At 32.7% G+C, this 23,657-nt stretch overlaps 4 protein-coding genes across 10 annotated transcripts; 1 reads left to right on the top strand and 3 right to left on the bottom strand.

Moving 5' to 3' along the window:
* On the bottom strand, positions 4,093 to 6,021 carry LOC109331539 (heavy metal-associated isoprenylated plant protein 36-like). Its single transcript, XM_019566107.1, has 3 exons — positions 5,912 to 6,021; positions 5,740 to 5,815; positions 4,093 to 5,361 (listed from the first exon to the last, which is right to left on the bottom strand). The coding sequence occupies exons 1-3, from the start codon at positions 5,966 to 5,968 to the stop codon at positions 4,577 to 4,579; spliced, it is 918 nt and encodes a 305-aa protein (XP_019421652.1). The 5' UTR covers positions 5,969 to 6,021; the 3' UTR covers positions 4,093 to 4,576.
* LOC109331519 (dephospho-CoA kinase) lies at positions 9,089 to 13,722 on the bottom strand. 5 transcript variants are annotated; one of them, XM_019566072.1, is made up of 4 exons: positions 11,023 to 11,284; positions 10,730 to 10,875; positions 9,521 to 9,975; positions 9,089 to 9,256 (listed from the first exon to the last, which is right to left on the bottom strand). In XM_019566072.1, exons 1-3 carry the CDS (start codon positions 11,128 to 11,130, stop codon positions 9,528 to 9,530), a joined length of 702 nt encoding a protein of 233 aa, XP_019421617.1. In that variant the 5' UTR covers positions 11,131 to 11,284; the 3' UTR covers positions 9,089 to 9,256; positions 9,521 to 9,527. The 5 variants fall into 5 exon arrangements, with proteins under 5 accessions (XP_019421617.1, XP_019421625.1, XP_019421638.1 ...); XM_019566080.1 differs by lacking the exons at positions 9,089 to 9,256; positions 10,730 to 10,875; positions 11,023 to 11,284 and adding exons at positions 12,356 to 12,501; positions 12,649 to 12,784; positions 13,637 to 13,722 and having other exon boundaries at positions 9,391 to 9,975; XM_019566093.1 differs by lacking the exons at positions 9,089 to 9,256; positions 10,730 to 10,875; positions 11,023 to 11,284 and adding exons at positions 12,356 to 12,501; positions 12,649 to 12,784; positions 13,669 to 13,692 and having other exon boundaries at positions 9,391 to 9,975.
* On the top strand, positions 14,749 to 18,244 carry LOC109331504 (pentatricopeptide repeat-containing protein At5g56310-like). Of its 3 annotated transcripts, none has more exons than XR_002105799.1 (3): positions 14,749 to 15,483; positions 15,699 to 16,614; positions 16,698 to 18,244. XR_002105799.1 is itself a non-coding variant. In XM_019566047.1 (2 exons), exons 1-2 carry the CDS (start codon positions 14,845 to 14,847, stop codon positions 16,470 to 16,472), a joined length of 1,413 nt encoding a protein of 470 aa, XP_019421592.1. In that variant the 5' UTR covers positions 14,749 to 14,844; the 3' UTR covers positions 16,473 to 18,244. The 3 variants fall into 3 exon arrangements, 1 of the variants encoding a protein (XP_019421592.1); XR_002105798.1 differs by having other exon boundaries at positions 15,699 to 16,697; positions 16,809 to 18,244; XM_019566047.1 differs by having other exon boundaries at positions 15,699 to 18,244.
* Positions 18,655 to 22,268, bottom strand: LOC109331495 (autophagy-related protein 18a-like). The gene is made up of 4 exons (XM_019566036.1): positions 21,387 to 22,268; positions 20,500 to 20,713; positions 19,598 to 19,724; positions 18,655 to 18,995 (listed from the first exon to the last, which is right to left on the bottom strand). Exons 1-4 carry the CDS (start codon positions 22,167 to 22,169, stop codon positions 18,905 to 18,907), a joined length of 1,215 nt encoding a protein of 404 aa, XP_019421581.1. The 5' UTR covers positions 22,170 to 22,268; the 3' UTR covers positions 18,655 to 18,904.

Genomic DNA, 23,657 nt, shown 5'->3' with positions numbered 1-23,657 from the left:
CAATGTCCGTGGGTCGTCCACAAGCCTGTTACCCGTTTTCAAATGGGTAGGACATTAAATTTTGTCCGTTAAACCAATAAAGATATGTTCACACCCGCTTAAATATAAGACTTCTTATAATAATATATTTTAATCATATCTCAACAACTTTAACAATGAAAATGATAGGAAAAATTTAGTATGATACTAATTCTAAAATCGGGGTTAATTATGAGATGAGATTGATTTTGGGAGAGAATTAAAAGAGAAGAGGCAATCTTGAGAATCTTCAAAAATGTATTTCATATTTTCCATTTCTTTCCCAACTTTTAAAGATACTTTAACAAATTAAAAATGTAGTTTACTTTATCAAAGGCAAAGACAATAACATATACTTAAAAATAAGGAGAAACATGTATTTAAAAGGAGAAAGAAATTTGGTGATCGAAGTTAGATAAATCGTGTACATTATTAAATAGTGTTAACATTTTGATGTCAAAATAAATGGGTTGTATAGGAAAAAGAAGATTACTTTTAGATAATAGGTTAGATAATTATTGAAATATTCAATTATTTTTTTAACGAAAATTCAATTAGTTTTAATTACATTACAAATAAAAATTAATTTTTAACAAATTGTTGGTGTAGTAATATAAGACTTTACTAGATTTTCAGGATGATCAAAATGCTAAAGGTTTAATTCATGGGAGTCACGCTTGTTAGGAGAGATAATTATATATCTTAAAATGAATTAGTTTCTAACCATAGAGTGCATTGATAGTACCAAAAAAATAAAAAATAATTGTAATGTTCAATAACTAATTCATAATCCAACAATTTGAAAAAATTGCCAATACCGTTGATATATATATTTTTTGACAATAATGTGACGTTCCTCTTTAATTAAAAATGTAATGTGAAATTTCATAACATAGGAACCCATGGAAAGATATTGTCTTTATATATAATCACATACATGTTCTACTCATGTGAAAACAATATAATATTTAAAAACAATTAATATTGATCATTATTTTTATATATATATATATATATATATATATATGATTTTTTAAGTAATGATATAATCAGTAATCAACGTAATCTTAACTATCTATAGTTATAAGGTTCAGAGATTTATTAGTTACCGATATAAATATATATTCATATTTCATATGTCAATGTGTCACATTCTCTGTTGTTAGTGATATATGGTTGGACTATCCTTATCTGAAGCTCTTTAACATTCACCAACTTTTGTCATCATTGTATTTAAGACATTGCAACCTTTTTCCTTTCTATGGATGTTTCTTCCACCAAAGGAAAATATAGTCAAATATATCTTTTTATTATTTCATATATAAGAATTATTTAAAAAAAATACTTCTTATATATTTTGTTTTTTTTTTCAAAATTATATTTTTCTGTTTTTACAACCATTTAATTTCCTTTGTGAAATATTAAATATAGATTAGAAAAAGAATATTATTAATATTATATCGGTTATTAAATCAATTATAATGTATATATAGTGTTACAATAACAATGATTTATAAAATAAACTACATACCATTAAAATTAAAAATAGACATATATTATACTAGCATTAATGTTAAAACTATTAAAGAAGTTGATAAAGACTTTTATACACAATGTTTTAGATATATAAATAAAGATAATGTGTTATGTTTGATCTTCAAAAAAAACAACATTTTAATAAAATTTAATATTTTTTGTAAAGACAAAACAAAAACATTGGGACATGGTTTTTATAATTATGAAAAGAAATGTAGAAAACAAATAGGAGCATTAGCCTTCAATTAAGAAGTCATCATTATCTCAGCATTACATATACAATAAATAGTTTTTCTCTACTTCAATTTGTCCTTTTTTGTCACAAAAAAGTAGAAAGTTTAAAATTAAAAGCAATGGACTATTATATCTTTCCACGTTGTTCTTCTGAAAAGGAAAGGTAAATAATGATGTAAACCATGAATAATAGGGTTTTTGAAACCTTGAAATGCTATAAAGTTCCCTATGATTATGCACAAAGCTGCATAAGGACATAATGTTACTCACACTCTCACACATGTATCACTTCACATTCATTTATACTTTTAATTTTGAATGTAATATTTACAAATTGTTAATATAAAGTTTAATATATATATTATCTATCATTTATTTATATTATTTTTTATTCATATTTAATCATTATTAACTGTTAAATATAATTAATACAAATTAATTTTTTCTTTATATATAAATCCTTATACTAACAATACATAAATATTATAGTCAAATAAACTTATGAATTTTGTAGATGCCAAATATATCATGGTCAAGGGAGAGGGACACCAAAAATCATATTGTTTCCCTCAAAAAAGACGGAGACGAAACTAAGTAGAGATAAGAATAATGTATATCCTCATATCAGGAGATAACTTATCTCCTCTAGCTAGTGAAAATGTGATATGTGTGCTATTTTGTTTATTTTTTAAAATATTTTTATAGAAAATGATGAAACATGACACATGTCATGATTTCACTAGTAGGATGAGATAACTTATCTTCTTATACAAGGAGATACTTCATTCTCTATAGAGATAACCAATAAGATCTTGACAATATATTAATATTTTAATTCTAATTAAATTTAATCTTAAATAATAACATCAAAACCCATAAAATATATTTGTCTCCGAATATGACTTGTTAACTTACATACTCCACCATACAAGTTTTTCTCCTTTTTGCATATAAAGTCCACACAAAAGAGGACTTTTGGATATCATGCTTTAATAATTAATCCAAATAAATTTAGCCCTCACATTAACAATTTAATATCAATATTAGCAACTCTTTCTTTGACCTAATAATTAGTCCCATACTCGTGTATGCATACAACATGTGGTTGTTTTTGTTATGTGATCATTAGGATCATAAGCCTCAACTTTTCTTAATTTGTTCTTTTTTCTTCTAATTTAATTAACTAATTAAATAATAAACCCACTTGTAAACTATATAAATTGTTGTAATACCCAAAACATAGGTTTTAGCCAAAGCAAGGTGAAATGTTATACTTTTATTGTTATTGGTCTAAGTGGCCCTTTTCTTCTTTAGATTCAGAGAGAAATTAAAAGTAGAAGCTAGAAACAGCTACACAAAAGAAGCTTTTGATTAATTGAAAGTGAGAGATGCTAGTACATGTATATTCCCAGAATATTAAAGCAAAAGAGTATATACATATAATGTGCAATCATCATTGAGTAATAAAGCTAAAGATTATTTGGCTATGTAGCTAACTTGCACGTGAAGCAATGCTAAATTTACTAAAACACATCTCTTTTCCGTAAGATGTGTACCACTTTATATACTCCTAAATTTTCATTTGTTATAAAATATAAAGTTAATATATATTAAATTTATGCTTTATTTTTTATAACCAATAAAAAATAAGGGATACATAAAGTGATACATATTTTAGAATAATAAATATATGGCTCATAAATTGACACATTTATGCAGTTAGCGTCCTGTATTTCTCACAAACTCAAAGATATAACAATAATCATTAGTGTGCAAAGTTATGAGAAAATATAACAATAATATTTTGGAATGTTGTAAAATTCAAGTCAGACGTTAAATCGAAAGATATATCGTATTAGGTTAAACCGGTTTAAAAGGTTAAACCATTTGGTTGGACTGAGTGATTTCATATAGAATTAATAATTTTTATTTAAAATTATATATAAATGTAAAATTTTATATAATTATATTGAAGTAACATATTTCCATCTTTTTTGGACAAGTAAGACAAAAGATTAGAGTAATATTATGTTTTTTTAAATTTTAAGTGAACCATCCAGTTTACTTTTGGGCTATTCCGATTTAACTGGGTTTAATGCGGTCGGACCAAACTTTTCCCGGTTTAAAGCAACCCAACCCTCGTTCAATTAAAACTGCAAACCAGACTCATTTCCAAGTTCGGTTAGCGATTAGACCGATCCTATCCATTCTTCACAGTATTTTTAGTTGAGGTGAGAACTTTAGTTGCCAAGTGTAATTTAAAATAACAAGCAACTTAGATGGAAAGAGAGAAAATGGAGGAAAAAACAAGAAAGGAAGTTCGTACACCAAATTCTACTTTACACATAAGATAGAGATGGAAAGGGAGATTTCAGGTCCTACAAATTACACAACATTTCAGTTGGCTTGGCCCTTTTTATCAAACCCCTAAAGCTCTCTACTCATAACAACATCAAAATTATCAAATGAAAAAAGTACAAGGACTAAGGACAAAGCATTAAAGACCCCCCCATACCTTCAACAATAATACCCTCATTTTTGTCCACAAATTTTTCAACTAGTTAATTTCTACATTGGTCCCACATATTACAAAACTTACACACCCACTATAAATTCTTACGTAATCCCATATCGATATTCTACGACACATCTTCGCCGTTGATTTGAAATTAACTCGGAATCCTAACCCATTAATACATAATCAACACGAAGATGTGTCGTAAACCAATCAGTCAGGTCTTGAAAACACTAGCAACACACTAACTACTACATCATCCTCCACTTTTTGTCACATAATGGAGCATCCACCTTCATAACCACCATCATTATCATCACCATAGTGGTTGATTATATGAGAGGGTGGAGGAGGTGGAGGCAAATGAGGGTATGGAACATTATTATAAGCATGCATGGGCATGATAGGAGCATCAACATAATATGAAGCACTAGAAACAGGATATGTAGTAGTGTTATAGCTTAGACCATAAGGTGGATTTGGAAGTGGAAGTGAATAGTACATTTGTTGTGGGTATGATGGATAAGCATGTTGAATTGGTGGACCAATAATTTCTCTAGAAGCCACTGAAATAGCCTTGTTTGAACAAACTGGTCCTGCATCAACTTTACTCGTTTCTTCTCCTACTCCTGCTCCTACTACTACTTCGTTGTTATGACGAGTAGAATCACTATTTCCATTACCTTTTTTCTTTTTCTTTTTCTTCTTTTTACCACCTTCGCTACCACCACCACCACCACTGCCGCCGCCGCTGGGGCTATCCTTACATTCATCATTATGGTCTTCTTTGTCTGATTCTTCTTCTATGCAACCCTCATTAGAATTATTACTACCATCTCCAACAGGTTCATTATTATTCTTCTTCTCTTCTTTCTCCATCTTATTATTGTCACTACCCTTTGATTTCTTACTATCTTTCTTCTCAGGAGGCTTAATCTCTGGCAAAAGCTCTGCAAATTTGCCTGTTCTTTCAAGCTTCTTGATCAGAGTTTCAGCCTCAACGTTACCAGTGACTGTAACCTTATGCTGCTGAGAATCAACATCTGTTGTATAAACCCCTGTATATACACACAAATATAAATACATATATATATATATATGAACAAATCAATGGCAAACATATAATTAGTTACTTCTATGTTAAGAACTAAAACTCAATTATTTGTATAAAAAATTGACACTATACACTTCATATATTTTTTCGTGCGAGTCTCAAGGCAACAATACACTAAAATTGTTTGTCTTATAATCTGAATATTATGGTTTAAATTCTGTTAACAGTCTCTTCATATACGAGCATAGAGATATATTGTATATCTATGTTCCTCATATCAAGTAAATCTATTTCTCATGTACTAGTTTGTATCTTTTATACATTTATATTTGTTATACCATTTTGAAAGAATAAGATAAATGTATGTATAATAGTTACATACCATCAATTCCATGAAGAACTTTCTTGACTTTCTTTTTGCAGCCATCACAGTGAATCAATACTCTTAGGACCCAAGTCTATAGAATGAATAGAGTAAATAGTTAGAGTAAAGTTGAAGAAAATGAATAGAAAAGAGATTGTAGAGAAAGTGAAAATGTTTTGATGATGATGACCTTGTACTTGAGGGTTTCTCCAAGGGGAGTTTCTTCATCACCTTGTTTAGTTGCCATATCAATGGAATGAAGTATATGATGTGTGTGTAAGATTTTAAAGGGGTGAGGATGAAGAAATAAAGTATATGATTTCAACTTTAGAGTAATTGAAAGAAATAAAACCACTTATTTGGTGGATGTCACATCACCTTTCATATATCTCACAATACACTTACATGTGGTTATTATATCTTCAAGGATATAGTCACATTTTTTTTTTATATTTTCTCATAAATTAAATTGCCATAATGTAATTTTAGAAGTTTTCACAATAACATCAATCATATTTCTAGCAATTTTCCTTAATTGTAAAAAAATATAACATAACAATAAACAATTACAAGCACAATTTAAAAGATTGTCTAATATATTAATATTAATATAGTTATACATATAACTTTTCTAATTTATAATATTATTATGACTCAATACGGATGACAATAAAAATCGAACTCATGGGTACCTGTTCAAACCGAACCCAAATTTAAAGGGGAAAACTCGATGTGATTGGGTTCGGGTTTTACCCGGGTTTAAATTTTGGGTTTGATATAGCAAAGACCCTAACCTGAACTCGCCCAGAAGTAAGGTAATTCAATTTAAAATTGAAATTTCTATCATTTGCCAATTATTTTTAATTTCTAATTTTACTTTACATACTATTGGATCTTCAAACATAAAAGAAATAAAATAATACAAGATAAAATAGAAATGTTAAAGAAAAATTACACGAAAATAATAACAAATTTTCTTTAATACTTTATCATTTTTGGATTTTATTCCGGGTTCGGGATGATATTTTTATTTTCAACCCCATTAAGTTTGGGTTCGAGTTCGGGTTTTGAATTTCGGGTTTGGGTTTAGGTATGTGCAAGCCCGACCCCAACCCGCCCCGTTTCCATTCCTAAACTCAACTGTATATAATGTAAAATTTATATATCTTTATACTAACCTTAAATGATCTTAATTATCATCAATACATATCCATACACATTTCTAATCAAAGGTATTCAAATAGTTTTTTTAAATTGAAAGTAATCATAATTTCGATCATATGGTTTTCTTTTAATTATCTACAACGCTATCACAACTATTGAAGAAGAGAAACACCAATAAACTTCTTCTATCCTCTATCCTAAAGAGATCATGTCTTCATGTCCCAATTCAATAGGATTGCACCAAATAATATAAAATATTACTTTATACTTTTATAATTTTTATTTCTTAATTAAATAATATATTTTGATTGGTCCAAGACACAATTGGAGACACCAAAAGGAACAACAGATCTCCACTCCAATTTTCATGTACCATTTATACACCACCATTCCATATGCTCCTAAATTGTGTGCTTAAAAGGACTTGTGACTATGCAAATTCATGAATTTGGTGATTTTAGATCAATCTTAAATATAAATGACCACCAATATCATTGATCAATCTTATGAACAATTAACCTAAAGTAAAACATATTGCATTGTCACCAAATTTAAATTCAGTTAATTTGGTTAAGTTCAATCAATTATGTTTTAATTGTTCTAAAACCACCAAAGTCAAAGAAGATACCCATTGTAAAATATAATGGTGGTGTTGCAACAAATCACAATAATAATAATAATAATAATAATAATAATAATAATAATAATACTACAAAGGTTATGACTAACGTCTAGGAATTCCACTTTGTAACTAATAATCAACAATGGAAAATAATATTAGATGCTACGCAGTCTTTTGGCAAAGAATAAAGCCATGACATTCAATATAAGAACAAAAACATCCATATCAAATTAGTATCATAATACCATAATGGAAATCATGTTATCACCCACTTTAGAAAGAGAAAATAGTGCAAGACATTGTTAGCTAATTATCTATTATGTATGAATTAATCAACATTCCCACTTAAAGATAATATATTGATTATCTAAAATATTTCAAATTAACAATATATAAATATTAACTCCCTTAAATCATTAATAATGAGTATATTCAAAAAGTATATTTTCCATCACACAATGTGTGTCATTCAATTAGTAATGAACTGTGATTGATCAGAAAAATATTTAATAATTAAAATTTTAACTTAAATACATTTTTTTCAACCAATCATAACTCATGACATATAGGGTGATATAATTTATGAAATAGAAGATGTGCTCCCGTATCATCCTGAATGTTTCTTGTCTTGTCTATCCTCTTCACAAACAACCAATGAAAAGGATAGTGGTCATCCTTATCAAAATTGTGCACTCAGATAGTGTACAAAACTTGGTATATGACTTCTAAAATCATAATATGCAAGTATGGGATATAGCCTCCACTTAGTGGAGCTAAAAAGCTATATACAATTTGAGGAGGTTAAAAGAAGGTTCCAAACTACCTCTTAGGAACTATGAAGCACAAATTCTAACACCACACCAAAAATTAATAACACACTTCATTTTACAATATAAGCACTTTCCTGTTAAAAAAATCAAAGCAAAAGATGAATGATATCTTTCACCTTTAATATACCCCAAAATATTAAGAAAAAAATATAATTTAACCAAGACCTATTTCCCCCTTCTAGATAAACATTATTGAAATTGATATACTTTAGCTTTGGTTTATTAAAGGACAAATTTGCAACTTTTTTCACAGGTTAATGATGTAGGACCAGTATGTTTGTAGGATAAATAGGACAGGTAAACCAAAGCTACTCCATGGGACTTGGCTAAATAAACTTTGGGTGATCTTTACGGGGGAAGAAAGGTTTGAGAATTATTTTATAAGTATATTTTATGACTCCGAAGTTTTCCCCTTCCATTTATTACCCTCCGAAAAACTAACTGGCAAACAGACCCTAAGGTGTCGGATATACTTCAGGACATGAGTAGTCTATAATTTTCAATCACATTTTTATTTAATCCTCTTTTATATCGCCTTGTTTGGACTTAACAAGACTTAGTTTTTCCCCTAAAAAAACAAGACTTAGTTTATCTAGCATCTGAACAATCATAGCAGAAAAGTTTTCAAGCATATTTCCTCCCAAAGGTTACAACCTATATGCAACACTGATATAATACATCATCACAAGGTTAAAATCTATATATGCAAAACCAGAAAAAGTTCTTAACATAAAACAGTAAATCAAACAAGAAAACAAATGATACATGCATAACAGATGCACTTCTCATAGTCCTCAAATGGAAGTGGAATCTGTAAATAGAGGCAGAACAAGAACAATTTTCCATCTATAATGTAACCAGAGACAGGCTTGTGTTAACCAAATAAAGGGTTTTCACTACTTACCCATTAACAAGAACAAAAGGAATCATCTAATTTCAGAAGCATTCTACAACCAATCAACTGTAGTCATTTTCGAACAAAAACAACATCAAGAAAGAACATGAGAAGTCAAAAGATATTATGTTTCTTCTCATATATAGTTACATAAATTATGAGTTGCAAGTTCAAATTTAATCTTTAAGCATGAACAGTTTGCATTTATTGGGGAATTGAATAAGATACAGAAAAAAGCACCAATGCATTTAGACTTTAGATTGAATACATTAATGAATCTTAAGAACACAAATCCCTATGAACTGTTGTTAAATGCCTTTATACATAAAACAACACCTGAGGTGACAGAAGTAAGAATGATCAAGGCTCCTTGCCTAGAAAGCAAAAACTCGGTCCATGTCAAGGGTTTTGACACCTCGAGTAAGACCTTTTGAAAATGTTGATTCAAGTCATCCAGTGAACCAGTGTTATCAATTACTATATCTGCTTTACTCCTTTTCACATCCAGTGGCATCTGTGCATTAATCCTGTTCCTGGCATCCTCCTCACTTGATTTGTCTCTCGCCATGAGTCGTTGAATCTGTTGTTCAGGATCAACCCAGACAACAACAATGGGCTTTGTGAACTTGTTCATCTTGGCCTCAAATAACAAAGGGACATCGAGAACAATAACCTTATACCCCTTCAACCATAGCTTCAAAATTTCCCAAAAGATTCCAGAGGATATATAAGGAGCCAGCAATCTAAAACAAAATCATAATCAAAACTCGAAAACTAATTCAAATAGTCTCCTTCAACAAAGTAATTTTGTTATGATCCAAGCGCAAAGTACAGGACTTGAGTTCCAGATTGGAAGAATGGGGTTCTAGTGTAGGATTTATAAGGCCATGGGCTCTCCATAGCAGCTAACTTTTGTGGTGTGGTTCTTCTAAGGTTCTATCAAATTGCCATAAAATCTCTATTGATGGAGTATTTTAGAAACAAAGAATTTTAAATGCAAGGAAATTAAATTGGTACAATATAATATCCGTCATTTATAAAATACCATGTTAGCTTAATCATTTGAGATTAGAATGTTAATTCAGAATTTTGCAAAACATGATAAACACCATGAGAGTATTAGCACTTCAATTTCAAAGAGAGACCAATGATGACAGAGGCGTGACTAATTGTGATTTCGAAATTTCTGAAGACGATCTTAGAAGGGGAAGGGATGAGAAAATCCAAGAAAACCTAAGGAAAGAATGCAAGATAAGCAAGAGAATCATGAACTTAGATTCAGATACTATATTGAGAAAATTGTAAAATGGAATGTAAACTGAGTATTCCGTTATTCACTATTCTCTTTCCTTATAGGTATATATACGAGATATGTATCACGATGGTGTGAACTAACAGTAGTAACAAATTTCGGCTAAGTATGAGTAACAAAATAACTAATCCACATATGCAGAAATGTGCTGATGAATTTAAAAAGGAGAAGAAAAAAATGAATACCGATTGAGAAATTGGCGCTTATCAGGGTCAGAGAAAACAATCTGGCCAAGTTTGGGCCTGTTAACTTCACCATTATCAAGTAGAATTTCTTCCCCAAATGCTGCAACGACTTTTTTCCACCCGCCACTCCCTTTCTTCAATGCATCCTGAAAATTCCGATAATTAATTTTAAGTCCCCCACCCTTTTGCAACATAGGATCATTAAACTAGGCATAATTTACCCAATTCAGAATCAAAATCCCAAAAAGGCATAAACAAACACAGAAAGGAAAATGAAAAGGAAGAAGAGGTACACGAGCGACAATGTCTGCATCAACAATGGGAATGCCATGAGACTTGAATAGATTGGAAACGGTGCTTTTCCCAGACGAGATCCCACCAGTGAGTCCAACGATCCTCATTGGCTTTGCTGAGTGTATCAATCAATCTCTGCACTTTTTTGAAGAAGAAAAAATATAATATTTCTCCAATTGTAAAACGGCTAAAGAAGAATAGGGGACATAGTGAAAACAAAAAGGCCAAGGAAAAGCGAACTTTAGGCTCACATATACTATGCTGCAAAATTTTGTATGTTATCAGAAGTTCGAAGATGAAACTCACTTTAGATTTCAGATTGATGACCAAAACATGATTTATGATAAAACATTATGGCGCTGTTCGATCCATGTAGTCAACCCCACCTAGTGAGATAAAGACTTGGTTGTTGTTGTTAATGACCAAAACAACATACACTATATTTCACTAATGCTTTTATCTACTTTTGAATCCAAAACAACATCTGAGGACTCCAATCATGTCAAAGAAAACAAGGACAGGGTGAAGGATAGACAAACCGAAACTGCAACCGTAAAACATAATCATATTTAATGAAAACAGAACCTATTAAGGTACAAAACTCGAAAACTAATTCAAATAGTCTCCTTCAACAAAGTAATTTTGTTATGATCCAAGCGCAAAGTACAGGACTTGAGTTCCAGATTGGAAGAATGGGGTTCTAGTGTAGGATTTATAAGGCCATGGGCTCTCCATAGCAGCTAACTTTTGTGGTGTGGTTCTTCTAAGGTTCTATCAAATTGCCATAAAATCTCTATTGATGGAGTATTTTAGAAACAAAGAATTTTAAATGCAAGGAAATTAAATTGGTACAATATAATATCCGTCATTTATAAAATACCATGTTAGCTTAATCATTTGAGATTAGAATGTTAATTCAGAATTTTGCAAAACATGATAAACACCATGAGAGTATTAGCACTTCAATTTCAAAGAGAGACCAATGATGACAGAGGCGTGACTAATTGTGATTTCGAAATTTCTGAAGACGATCTTAGAAGGGGAAGGGATGAGAAAATCCAAGAAAACCTAAGGAAAGAATGCAAGATAAGCAAGAGAATCATGAACTTAGATTCAGATACTATATTGAGAAAATTGTAAAATGGAATGTAAACTGAGTATTCCGTTATTCACTATTCTCTTTCCTTATAGGTATATATACGAGATATGTATCACGATGGTGTGAACTAACAGTAGTAACAAATTTCGGCTAAGTATGAGTAACAAAATAACTAATCCACATATGCAGAAATGTGCTGATGAATTTAAAAAGGAGAAGAAAAAAATGAATACCGATTGAGAAATTGGCGCTTATCAGGGTCAGAGAAAACAATCTGGCCAAGTTTGGGCCTGTTAACTTCACCATTATCAAGTAGAATTTCTTCCCCAAATGCTGCAACGACTTTTTTCCACCCGCCACTCCCTTTCTTCAATGCATCCTGAAAATTCCGATAATTAATTTTAAGTCCCCCACCCTTTTGCAACATAGGATCATTAAACTAGGCATAATTTACCCAATTCAGAATCAAAATCCCAAAAAGGCATAAACAAACACAGAAAGGAAAATGAAAAGGAAGAAGAGGTACACGAGCGACAATGTCTGCATCAACAATGGGAATGCCATGAGACTTGAATAGATTGGAAACGGTGCTTTTCCCAGACGAGATCCCACCAGTGAGTCCAACGATCCTCATTGGCTTTGCTGAGTGTATCAATCAATCTCTGCACTTTTTTGAAGAAGAAAAAATATAATATTTCTCCAATTGTAAAACGGCTAAAGAAGAATAGGGGACATAGTGAAAACAAAAAGGCCAAGGAAAAGCGAACTTTAGGCTCACATATACTATGCTGCAAAATTTTGTATGTTATCAGAAGTTCGAAGATGAAACTCACTTTAGATTTCAGATTGATGACCAAAACATGATTTATGATAAAACATTATGGCGCTGTTCGATCCATGTAGTCAACCCCACCTAGTGAGATAAAGACTTGGTTGTTGTTGTTAATGACCAAAACAACATACACTATATTTCACTAATGCTTTTATCTACTTTTGAATCCAAAACAACATCTGAGGACTCCAATCATGTCAAAGAAAACAAGGACAGGGTGAAGGATAGACAAACCGAAACTGCAACCGTAAAACATAATCATATTTAATGAAAACAGAACCTATTAAGGTAACCAGAATTGGTCAACGACTCAACCTATCTTAGAGCTTTTAACACAGCATCTATACATATGTTGGCCTTGTATCAAACAACAGGTATATTAAGTTAAAAGCATAATCAGATATTGAATCTCATCACCCAACCATTAGAAATTCAAAACAACGATCAATCATTTCCAATACAATAAAATTCAGATATTGAATCCCAAAATCACTTAAATTTATTGAGTATTTTAACCAAACTTTGTTTGAATCAATCAAAGATTAAAACTTTTTGGGAGTGAAACATAAATTGAAATCCACAACTATTTGCTAAAAATTCAAAATTTCCAGAATATAACTCTCAGAAGGAAAATTTTCCAGCAAAATTAGACAGAGAAAGCAAAAAGGAACAAAGGGAATACCTGAAATGATGTGGAATGGAGATAATCAAAACCTTTCTGAAAGCCAGACCGAAGTAGTAGAAGGAAAAACAAGATAACCTGACCTGATGATCCAAAACCAGAAGAGATTGGATATCAAAAAATGAATTTTTCAAAACAATCATTCAAAGTTGGTAATCAGGCTCCAAATTTGAGGTACTATCAAGGGTATCCCCTCATCCTTTCGGATAAGGAACTAATCCCCTTTCGGGTGTGCGTGATTGCCCCTCCCAACAACTGTCGCACCCAAGAATCGAACCTAACTTATCACACTCTAGCCTTGAGTTTCATGCAGAATTTGATCCCAACTCATTAAAATCTATTCAAACCCTATACAAACCTTACCCTAATTCAATAATAAAAAATGGTCCAAGTCATAGTTTGTATGTTTATCAAATAAGAGGAGTATGAAATCTCAGAGAGAAAAACAAGGCAACGAAAATAAAAGAGGATGTACCTATCAATGTTGAACATGTGAAGGGGTTATTGTGATCGGTGAGGGAAGAAGAATTAGAGTTTAGGTGTAAGTTTGGGTAATTGCCTTTTAGTCCTGGGAATGTACCTAATTATAACTTGGTCTGTGAACTTCTTTAAAAATTCTAATTTGACCATGATGAAATGAGATTAGATACACAAGGTCAAAGATTCGATTCCTGGGAGTGTGACATTATGATACTTATTGAGAAGGTAGTCACGAATCATGAAAATGATTAATTCTTTACCCAAAATGTGAGACAATACATTTAGTAGTACAAAAAAATTAATTTATATAATACATCATCTATTAATTAGGTATTAATATGTTTACATTATAAGTATATACAATTTTTTTCTTTCTTGTGTAGAGTGTTTTACAAACTTAGCTTAAATATGTTCGGGTGGAAATTGAAAAAGGTTTATAACCGGGTCAGGAGAAATCTAAAACTCAACAGGATAACAATAATGTTCATTTCTAATCATCCATTATTTATTTCTAATCACTATTACCTCTTAAAAAATAACATTAATAAATGATGAACGATATAATAATCATGTATAAATAGGTATATTTACCCTCTTTTTTCAACCCAAAGAATTGGGATTCAGAATTTCAGTTTCAAAAAAATGGGGAAGGTATAAAACCCAACCCGCCAATTATCACCACTAGCTTCAATTACAGTTTCTTGCAATTAGAGACACTGAAGTTTACAATGAACACAGTTCAAATTTCGAAGTTAATCACAGAAAAATTTATAACTCTACTAAACCGTTGCAATAATCAAATCCAAGTTAAACAAATTCAAGCTCAAATCATTCTCCATAATCTTCATTCACACACAACCCTTGCTTCTCATTTCATCACTTCATGTCAAAACCACAATCTTCTCAACACTGCTTTTCATCTTTACACTATTACTCTCCCAAAACCTCATCTTTTCATTTTCAACACTCTGATCAGAGCATTCTCACATTCCCAGATACCCAATAACACCCCTTTCACTATCTACACCCACATGCACCATAATTCCATCACCCCCAACAACTACACTTTCCCTTTCCTTTTTAAGTCTTTGTCTGACTCACGGGAATTCATTCTAGCACAATGTGTTCATACCCATGTGGTTAAATTTTGTTTTTTTGATGATATTTATGTCCAGAACTCGCTCCTTGATGTGTATGCTTCGTGTGGGTGTGCGACGACGTTGTGTAAACAACTGTTTGATGAAATGCCTAAGAGAGATGTTGTGTCGTGGACTGTGTTGATTATGGGGTTTAAGAATGTTGGGAGGTGTGATGATGCTTTGCTTGTGTTTGAACAGATGCAATATGCCGGCGTGGTGCCGAACCAGGTCGTTAGAATATCTACAAAATGTTTCATGATATTTTGTTGTATCTTGCAATTGATGGATTTGATTATCTCTTAAGTATGATAGGGTTCCTTTTGCTTTTTGTCTTTGGCTTATGAATATGAATAAACTTTAGTGCTTTTGAAATACTAAGAAATTAAATACATGATAACATAAACTTATTTGTATTATGTGGTGTTTGTCTATTTTTAACACAGGTGACAATGGTGAATGCACTGGCTGCTTGTGCTAAATTTGGTGCTATTGAAATGGGAACTTGGATACATGATATGATAAGGAGGAATGAGTGGGAATTGGATGTTACACTCGGGACTGCATTGATTGACATGTATTCAAAATGTGGAAGAGTTGAAGAGGGGTTGAGTGTTTTCAAAAGCATGAAGGAAAGGAATGTGTTTACTTGGAATGCAGTTATTAAAGGGCTTGCCTTAGCTAAGAGTGGGATAGCGGCAATTTACTGGTTTAACAGAATGGAGCAGGATGGAATTAAAGCAGATGAAGTGACTTTGATTTCAGTTCTTTCAGCATGCAGTCACTCAGGTTTGGTTGACATGGGTAGAAAGATCTTTGGATTCTTGAGTAATCGGAAGTATGGATTTCATCCTAATGTCAAACACTATGCATGTATGGTTGATCTGTTTGCACGATCTGGATGTTTACAAGAGGCTATCGAGTTAATGAGATGTATGCCTTTTGAACCAACGAAAGCTATGTGGGGATCCTTATTGGTTGGTTCAAAATCTCAGTGCGACTTGGAATTCAGCGAGTTTGCAGCCAAAAAACTAGTTGAATTGGAGCCAGATAACACTGCCTATTATGTTCATCTGTCAAATCTGTATGCAGAGATGGGAAGATGGAGCGATGTTGAGAAAGTGAGGGCAATGATGAAAGAAAGACAACTGACCAAGGACTTGGGTTTTAGTTCTGTGGAGGTTGAACAAGGATCCAATGTTAGAGAACTTTCGGCATAGTACTATTGTAGCATTATGGTGCAACTTAAGATGGAATACTTGCACTCCCTCTAAATTGCTACTCGGGGAGGACGAAAGCCTTCTGTTATTTTCTGAGGAAGTAACCATTTGCGGTTCAATGTACCTAGAGAGGGGCCTACAGGTGTTGAGCTACATGAAAATTGCTGTTGACATCAGCGAATGTTAGTTTACAAACCATCATCACTAATTCAACTGTCTCTGCAGGTAAAAATATGTGCTTCCAGCTTGCCACATGATATACTATTTAATAAGGTGATAATCCATATGCTCCAATTTAACTGGCTACATGAACTTTTTGCTCTGTCTCTTGGTTAGATAAGGCATTAGACAACCATTGGACTATTGCAGCCTGACTTGGGGACCATTTCAACTGGGGTTAGATCATTTTTTTTGGTTTGTTTCTCAGAGTATCTTCTCACCCTATAGGCAAGAGACCAAACTTCAACCTCAATGAATGTTCTTCTTTCTGTTAAATTAATAATGATTGCATAAAAACAGAGTTATATCGAAAGACCCAATTAAATTGTCATGTATGACATAATAGATAATAGATTTATAGATGTGTTTATCCCATGCAATGAACAGCTAAAACTGTTGTGCAGGCCTTCCATGAACCATTGCCTCTTACTGAGTGCCGTGTTACATTTCATCTCTCTTTCAGGTTCGTTCGGGCAATCCTAAGTGCAATGTTTCTATAGGTTATATGGATTTAAGTGTGGATGGTGCTGTCAACAGATGAACCTTTTAGGTGGATTGTGGGGGTTTATTCTTGTGATGACAATGGAAGGTTTGTGCTTTGGCTTCTCTTAAAGTTGCAGGTTGGGCATTTTTTCTTATTTGAAAATGGAGCTCTGCAGTCTGTTCCATGGTTTAAATCTGGCTGCTTCAAGAAAATGTGATCACCTGTGGATTAATCTTGATTGTCCCGAAGCAATTTATCTAATTTTGTTGGGCTGTCCTTATTTGCACCACTGCTCAACTCTGGCCAAAGGCCTATTCAGAGATTTTTGTGTGGCTTTACTGATGTGCTCCTAGGCCTTGTGCCATATGCTAAGAATGTTGCTGCAAGCTCCATTGCTAAGTCTGGTTTTCAAGCACATTCAGCTTACCCGCGTTCTATATAGCCAGCCTAGTTTCTTTGGGTGTGCATCATGTTAGAGATAATGTAGGTACTAGGCAGGCTTAGTTTCTTAGCGGTTTGGACACAATTTGTGTTCTATTTTTCCCTGGTCCTGAAGCTGTTACTCTGAGGCAGAACTTGGGCTGTGCAAACTTGGAATAGGCACTTCTTTTTTTTAAGCCATGATCTAAATCCTTAAACCATGAAAAATTCACCTGAGTAAGTCTCAATTTGTTGGAACAAAGTATCTTGCTAATGTGTTCTATGTTAATGACAGTGGCTCACTTCTTGCTTGAGCTCCCTCTTCCTCACATGTTGCTGATTGAGAAGTTTAGTTTATGTGCTAAAAGTTTTAAACATGATTCTTGCTACAATGATTTCAACTTTAGTTTAGTATGCACAGATCTACCCTCTCCAGATCCCACTAAGTATGAGTCATGTTGCATTTGGCACCCTTTATTATGAGTGCAAACATATGAAGTATTCTCAGGCATACGAGCATTTCGAAGAATATGTCACATGATACTTGTGCTCTCATTGACTCACCATGACATTCATTGGAAATTTAGAGTGTATGCATCATGATCTTTTCTTCTTTTCTCGTGTTCATCAAGGTTCATACAATGATTGGGCACTAACCTCATCAAGTGTCCTGCATCATGATCTTTTCTTCTTTTCTTGTGTCCTCAACTACATAAATTTTCAGTGACTTTTTAAAAAAAAAATTAGAAAGGGGTCAAATAAATAAATACTATAAAGGCTATTAAAAATCTACACATTATAATCAAAATGTCTTGAGATGATCTATCACTGGCTGCAAAGATCTTGTCAGATAGTTGTGAAAATGCATGAAACAGTAAAGAAATTGCATAACACTAAAATGTGAGCTTTCACTTGACATGTTCATAATACAATATAAATTGTAATTGATGTGCCTCTCAACCTTCTGGGATAATATTATATACATTTATTTCATGTGTTAGAAGATATTTGCAATGATAGAAGACAAATTGCGACAACTGCTATGCTCATAGTATACTAATACAAGATGACAGTTTTATCATAGCACTCAATATTTCTTATTTTATTTTTTAAAAGGAAAACTATACTATCTAACTGCAATTACAATATTACAAGGGGAGCAAAAAGGTCGACCCTGGGTAACTAGTAATGGGGAAGTGTTACTTCAGTCACCATCTATTACTATATTACAGTGCATATTACTTTAGAATCCTAACTGGAACCCGAAATGTAGGTCAACCCTTAACAGGATTTTTCATCTCTTATCCTCTCACAAAACTGTTTCTGGCTTTAAAAAGTTGTGATGTTCCAGCTGAATCATCTCCCCACCATGCTCTGGATCGAATTGACATCGATAAAAGCTGCATGAGACAATCAACTGCGAATCATTAACAAGAATATAGCCTAAACATATAAAATTTTATAGATAGAAAAGCATCAAAAAGCAAGCATTTCAGATACAAAGGACGGCCTAGTGCATGAAACTCCTACATAATTGAATATGAGGATGGTAGATATATGAAGAGACTGTTTCTAGGATTTGAACCCAAAACCTTCGGATCACAAGGCAAACAACCTTACATTTCAGATATAAAGCATACAAAAATACAAGTGCATGGGGGAAAATGGGAGGGATTTATTAGAAGAGGTGCTGAGAGTCTGAGACAGAATGCAATGCATATGAACAAAAATGTATGTGGAAGTTAACTTTGGGACAGTATTTACTTTCATCTGAGCTAAGAAATAGAAAGTATGGGAAATACTTGTTTCAATAGGTTAACTCAGAAATAATTCTGACTGATAGAACTGACAGCATTATTATAATCACATCTTACATAGACAGAATAGCAACCAGCGACAAACAATAATGAGCAGTCAAACCTTTTCCTTCTAGGTGAGGAGCTATCAAGTATCAAGCATAGCTTAAGAGAAAATTGCAATTTTGTTTATTCTCAAATCATACCTTCCATCCATGCCAAGAATTACGACTGTGTTCTTTTGGAGACCAAACGCAACTGTGTAATGAGAACCCTCTTGTAAGTGAAACTGAGCAACTGACCACTCTGAATTGAAATACTTAGGCAACACTCCTGCAAGTGCAAATTAACATAGGATTAACATGGAAAACGGATTTGATAATTATCGATCTTCATAACTACCAAAAAAATATAATGAAATGTTAAAATAAATAAAAGGATAAACGGAAACATAAAGCGCTCCAAAGATATTCAACATCCCCGTCTGGACAATTCAAAATTGAGGGGAAAAGAGAAGCTCAAACAAATGTGAGAAGACATACAAAACATAGTTATAGTTTTATGTTCGTTTTGTACGTCTTATACTATACTTCTGCTTCTAAAATGGGGAGGTACTTCTACTCCGTAAAATATTTTGATAACTAAATGGAATAAAGGTTCATATAATTCCTTATCAGTTCTTGCAAACATAAAAGTTGTCCTATTACCATTTATAAAATTACAATACACATTTGAACTATAAATTTATAATACCCTTTTCTAAATTTGACAAAAAATGTGGTATTACCAAACAATACCTAAATGAGATCAATTTCACTCAGTCATGTTGTATGTAGAACAAGCAAACATAAAAACAATTATCTTGAAAATCTAAAATGGTACACTGGTCCTAAAAACAGAGCCCAATGCCAATAATTTAAGTATTTAAGCATTATGATGTCTTAGGATGATGCATTCATATCAGCATTTTATGCAAACATAAGTCACAACAAATACAATAGTCACTTAATGATAGAGAAGATCTTAGACAAAAATTAACAATTTTAACAAAGCATCTTAGTTAGCAAAATAGAAAGAAATATTTTCAGAACAAAGTTGGCAATTTTACCTTTGAATTTAATGAACGAGAGAGGTGAGTTAGATGGGTTAATGGCAGCATCCGAATTGGATGAACTTTGTGGCTTTTCATGCTCAGGAACACTGGAAGTAACCTTAAGGCCGAAAACATGAACAGTGCCCTTGTCACTTGAGACTGCTAACCACTGAGCAGTAGAAGAGAATGCGACACTAAAGATCTCTGCTACATTTGCACCCCTTCTTACCTAAATTTAAATCAAATAAATTTATACATGAGGACCAAAATGTTCAAAGCAAGCTCACTGCTGAGGGTTACCCAAGTTATTATAAAGGGTTCTTTATTCTCATTCTCAACTGACTCAGGACTCTTAACAGCTATGCGCTATGGAAAACCATTAAATTGAAAACCATGAATCTGTATCAGTCCAAATCTACACCATAAAACGTCAAGCTAGTCAGCATCAGGAACTCACCTAATTGATAACTATTTTTCAATTAGCTTAGCTTGGCATCTTCAGTATCCTAAATTCCTAAAATCCACATGCTAAACTAACACACATGTTGAACCTAACCAAGTTTCCAGCTTCAATTTTAAAGCTTTCAAGTACTTAGTTTTGAATGCAAATTACAATTCATGCTAAAACCTAAAAACAGTAAAACGTCAATTTGGTCCTTGAGATATCTCTACACATCAGTTTGTTCCTCCACTTTGCCAACGGTCGTCAAAGTTGAGGACCAAATTGATATTTTCTTAATCTCGATGACCAAATCGATAGATCTCAATTTCTGAGACTACATTCATGTTTTACTCAACCTAAAATTTACAACACTTCTCATAAACCAAACAGCCAACCCCATGTAATGGGATTAAGGCTGGGTTGTTGTTGTTCTCGTAAACAAAACACCAAACTCACATACTTCCTGAAGTAGTGTCCCGTTATCCGTATTGAATATCCGAACCAGTGTGCCCTTGGTGCTGGCAGTAGCAATTAACAGCCCATCAAGCGTGAGAGCAAAACAAGCAATTCTTGAATCATGCGCCGAAATGAACCTAGTCTTCTTCATCGCATAATGCTCAACCCTAATCTGTCCCTTATGCAAACCGGGGCACGCGACAACGAGTGAATCCGAACCCTGCGAAACCTCGCAAAGCCCCTTAGGGTTTGCAATGGTTTCAATCTGCTGCAACAATTTGAGGTCAGCGAAGTTATACACGAATATCTTCTGCTCCACGATCACAATTATCCGGTCCCGACGAAGCCGAACGCCGTGAACCACCGTCCGGAACGAGAGTTCGCCGATGCACCTTCCCTGGTGGTCGTCCCAGATCATGACCTTGGTTTGAGGGTACTGAGGGTGGGAACCACCGCCAACGAGGGCGAGTATATTGCACCGGAATAGCATCTCCACGTGGCCGATACCTCCGCCGTCGAATTCCCGCCGGAAAAGCTCCCGGAACGGATCGCAATTGAAGATACGGAAGCCGTTGTCCATGGCGGCGGCGAAGCAGGCATGGTCTTGGTTGAATGAAAGTTGGAGTAGCTGCGGCGGCGTAGATGGAGATTCCGGCGAATGGTGTGGCGGCGGGGATTGGGGCTGCGGTGGCATGGCGGAATCGAAGTCTAGGGTTTGGGATTGGTCAGGGTGGAAAATAGGGTTTGGATTGGGATTAGGGTTTGGAAAAGAAGAAAGAGTGGTCATTGAGAATTGAAATGAAATGAAAATGAAACGATTCTGAGATTTCTTTGCTCTCACGCTAAAGCTTCATCATATCGATGAAATGAAGAAGAGGGTTTTTTCGTCTTTTTGGTGGTATTTTTTTATTGGATAAGATTGTGAAATAAACTCTATAATTAATTAAAGTATGTGTTTTATTTAAGAGAATAAATTATCGTGGTACAAGGAGATAAATTATCTCTCTCAACCATTAAAATCATGACGTGTATCTTATTTAATTATTTTCTATACAAATATTTCTAAAATTATAAAAACATACACATATCATACTTTTATTGGCTGACAGAGATAAATTATCATGTTATAACGATATACATTATTCTCTTTATTTAATTGATGATTGATTGTTGGTTGATTAAGGAACTCAAATAATGATTGGTTGATTAAAATATAATTAAAATACTTATCATTATACTACAGTATCTAGACATTTTTAATTGATGATATTGTAATATTAATATATCGACAATATAAAAATTTATACATAATTAGTATATTATTTATCATTTTATTTTTATTTAAGAATCAATGATGATTAATAATAAATAATAGATTGAAATATAAAAATTTGTTATATTATTAGTGTATATATTTTTTCTATTGTTAAGCTATAGGAGGAGAAAACTTCAATACTTCATACATTTTTGGAGGTATATAATTCATTTATGCCCTATTTCAACATGGGTTTTATCTATGCAATATGTTTTAGATTTTCATGTCAATTCTAATAAACCATCCTTTTCATCATGTACTCAAGGAGATAGCAAGTCAGAAATTGTGTTTTAATATGAAAAAGTTTTATTATTAAATCGAAGTAGTTTATGTGAGTTACTATTATCCTTTTTGTGGTCAAAAAATATATATTTGGTCGTGATAAAGGAATTTGCCCATTTTATATAGTACTAACTACAAGTGAGGAAATAAAAGGAGGTAGACGTACCTAATATTTTTTATTTAAGGATTTATTTGGTTGAGAAGAGAAAATAATAATAGAGAAAGATGTGAGAGAGAAAAATACGAGAAAGAGAAAAAAAATGAGAAATATAGTAGATTTTTGTGATATTTGGTATAAGAGAAGAATAAAATAAAATAAATAGAAAAAAATATTTATTTTCTTTCTATATTTTGTTTGGTTTGATAGAAAATGAGAAGAGAGTTATGATATTGTGATTCAAATTACAAAAATGTCTCTAAAGTAAAGAGAGAAAAAAACAGAAATTTTTTTATTATTAATTAAAAATAAATGTTATAATTTTAATTAACATTTTTAATTGATATGACTTAAGATATAGTTTTTTTGGTTTCTCACAGGTATCCTCGCACTTGAGACAATCCTGTTCGAGCCGGGAACATCCACATGTACGTGAGACTAACTCTCCCAATGAGCATTTTTTCCATCCACAAGACTCGAACCCGTGTTCTTGCTTAAGGGGACTCAAACATGTACCACTT

This window comes from Lupinus angustifolius, chromosome LG02, assembly GCF_001865875.1.
Source record: "Lupinus angustifolius cultivar Tanjil chromosome LG02, LupAngTanjil_v1.0, whole genome shotgun sequence".
NCBI lineage: Eukaryota > Viridiplantae > Streptophyta > Magnoliopsida > Fabales > Fabaceae > Lupinus > Lupinus angustifolius.
Note: the sequence above shows the minus strand (reverse complement) of the source record. Positions and strands in the feature narration are given on the sequence as shown.

Coding starts and splice junctions, on each gene's coding strand:
- LOC109331519 (XM_019566080.1), bottom strand. CDS start 12,756: ATGAGGATCGTTGGACTCACTGGTGGGATCTCGTCTGGGAAAAGCACC. Junction 12,502..12,648: donor ATGCAGACATTGTCGCTCGT/GTACCTCTTCTT, acceptor CGGAATTTTCAG/GATGCATTGAAGAAAGGGAG. Junction 9,976..12,355: donor AAGCGCCAATTTCTCAATCG/GTATTCATTTTT, acceptor ATTTTGTTTTAG/ATTGCTGGCTCCTTATATAT.
- LOC109331504 (XM_019566047.1), top strand. CDS start 14,845: ATGAACACAGTTCAAATTTCGAAGTTAATCACAGAAAAATTTATAACT. Junction 15,484..15,698: donor CCGGCGTGGTGCCGAACCAG/GTCGTTAGAATA, acceptor TTTTTAACACAG/GTGACAATGGTGAATGCACT.
- LOC109331539 (XM_019566107.1), bottom strand. CDS start 5,968: ATGGCAACTAAACAAGGTGATGAAGAAACTCCCCTTGGAGAAACCCTC. Junction 5,816..5,911: donor GAGAAACCCTCAAGTACAAG/GTCATCATCATC, acceptor TTCATTCTATAG/ACTTGGGTCCTAAGAGTATT. Junction 5,362..5,739: donor AGTTCTTCATGGAATTGATG/GTATGTAACTAT, acceptor GTGTATATACAG/GGGTTTATACAACAGATGTT.
- LOC109331495 (XM_019566036.1), bottom strand. CDS start 22,169: ATGACCACTCTTTCTTCTTTTCCAAACCCTAATCCCAATCCAAACCCT. Junction 19,725..20,499: donor CTCGTTCATTAAATTCAAAG/GTAAAATTGCCA, acceptor TTGCACTTGCAG/GAGTGTTGCCTAAGTATTTC. Junction 18,996..19,597: donor ATTCTTGGCATGGATGGAAG/GTATGATTTGAG, acceptor TGTCTCATGCAG/CTTTTATCGATGTCAATTCG.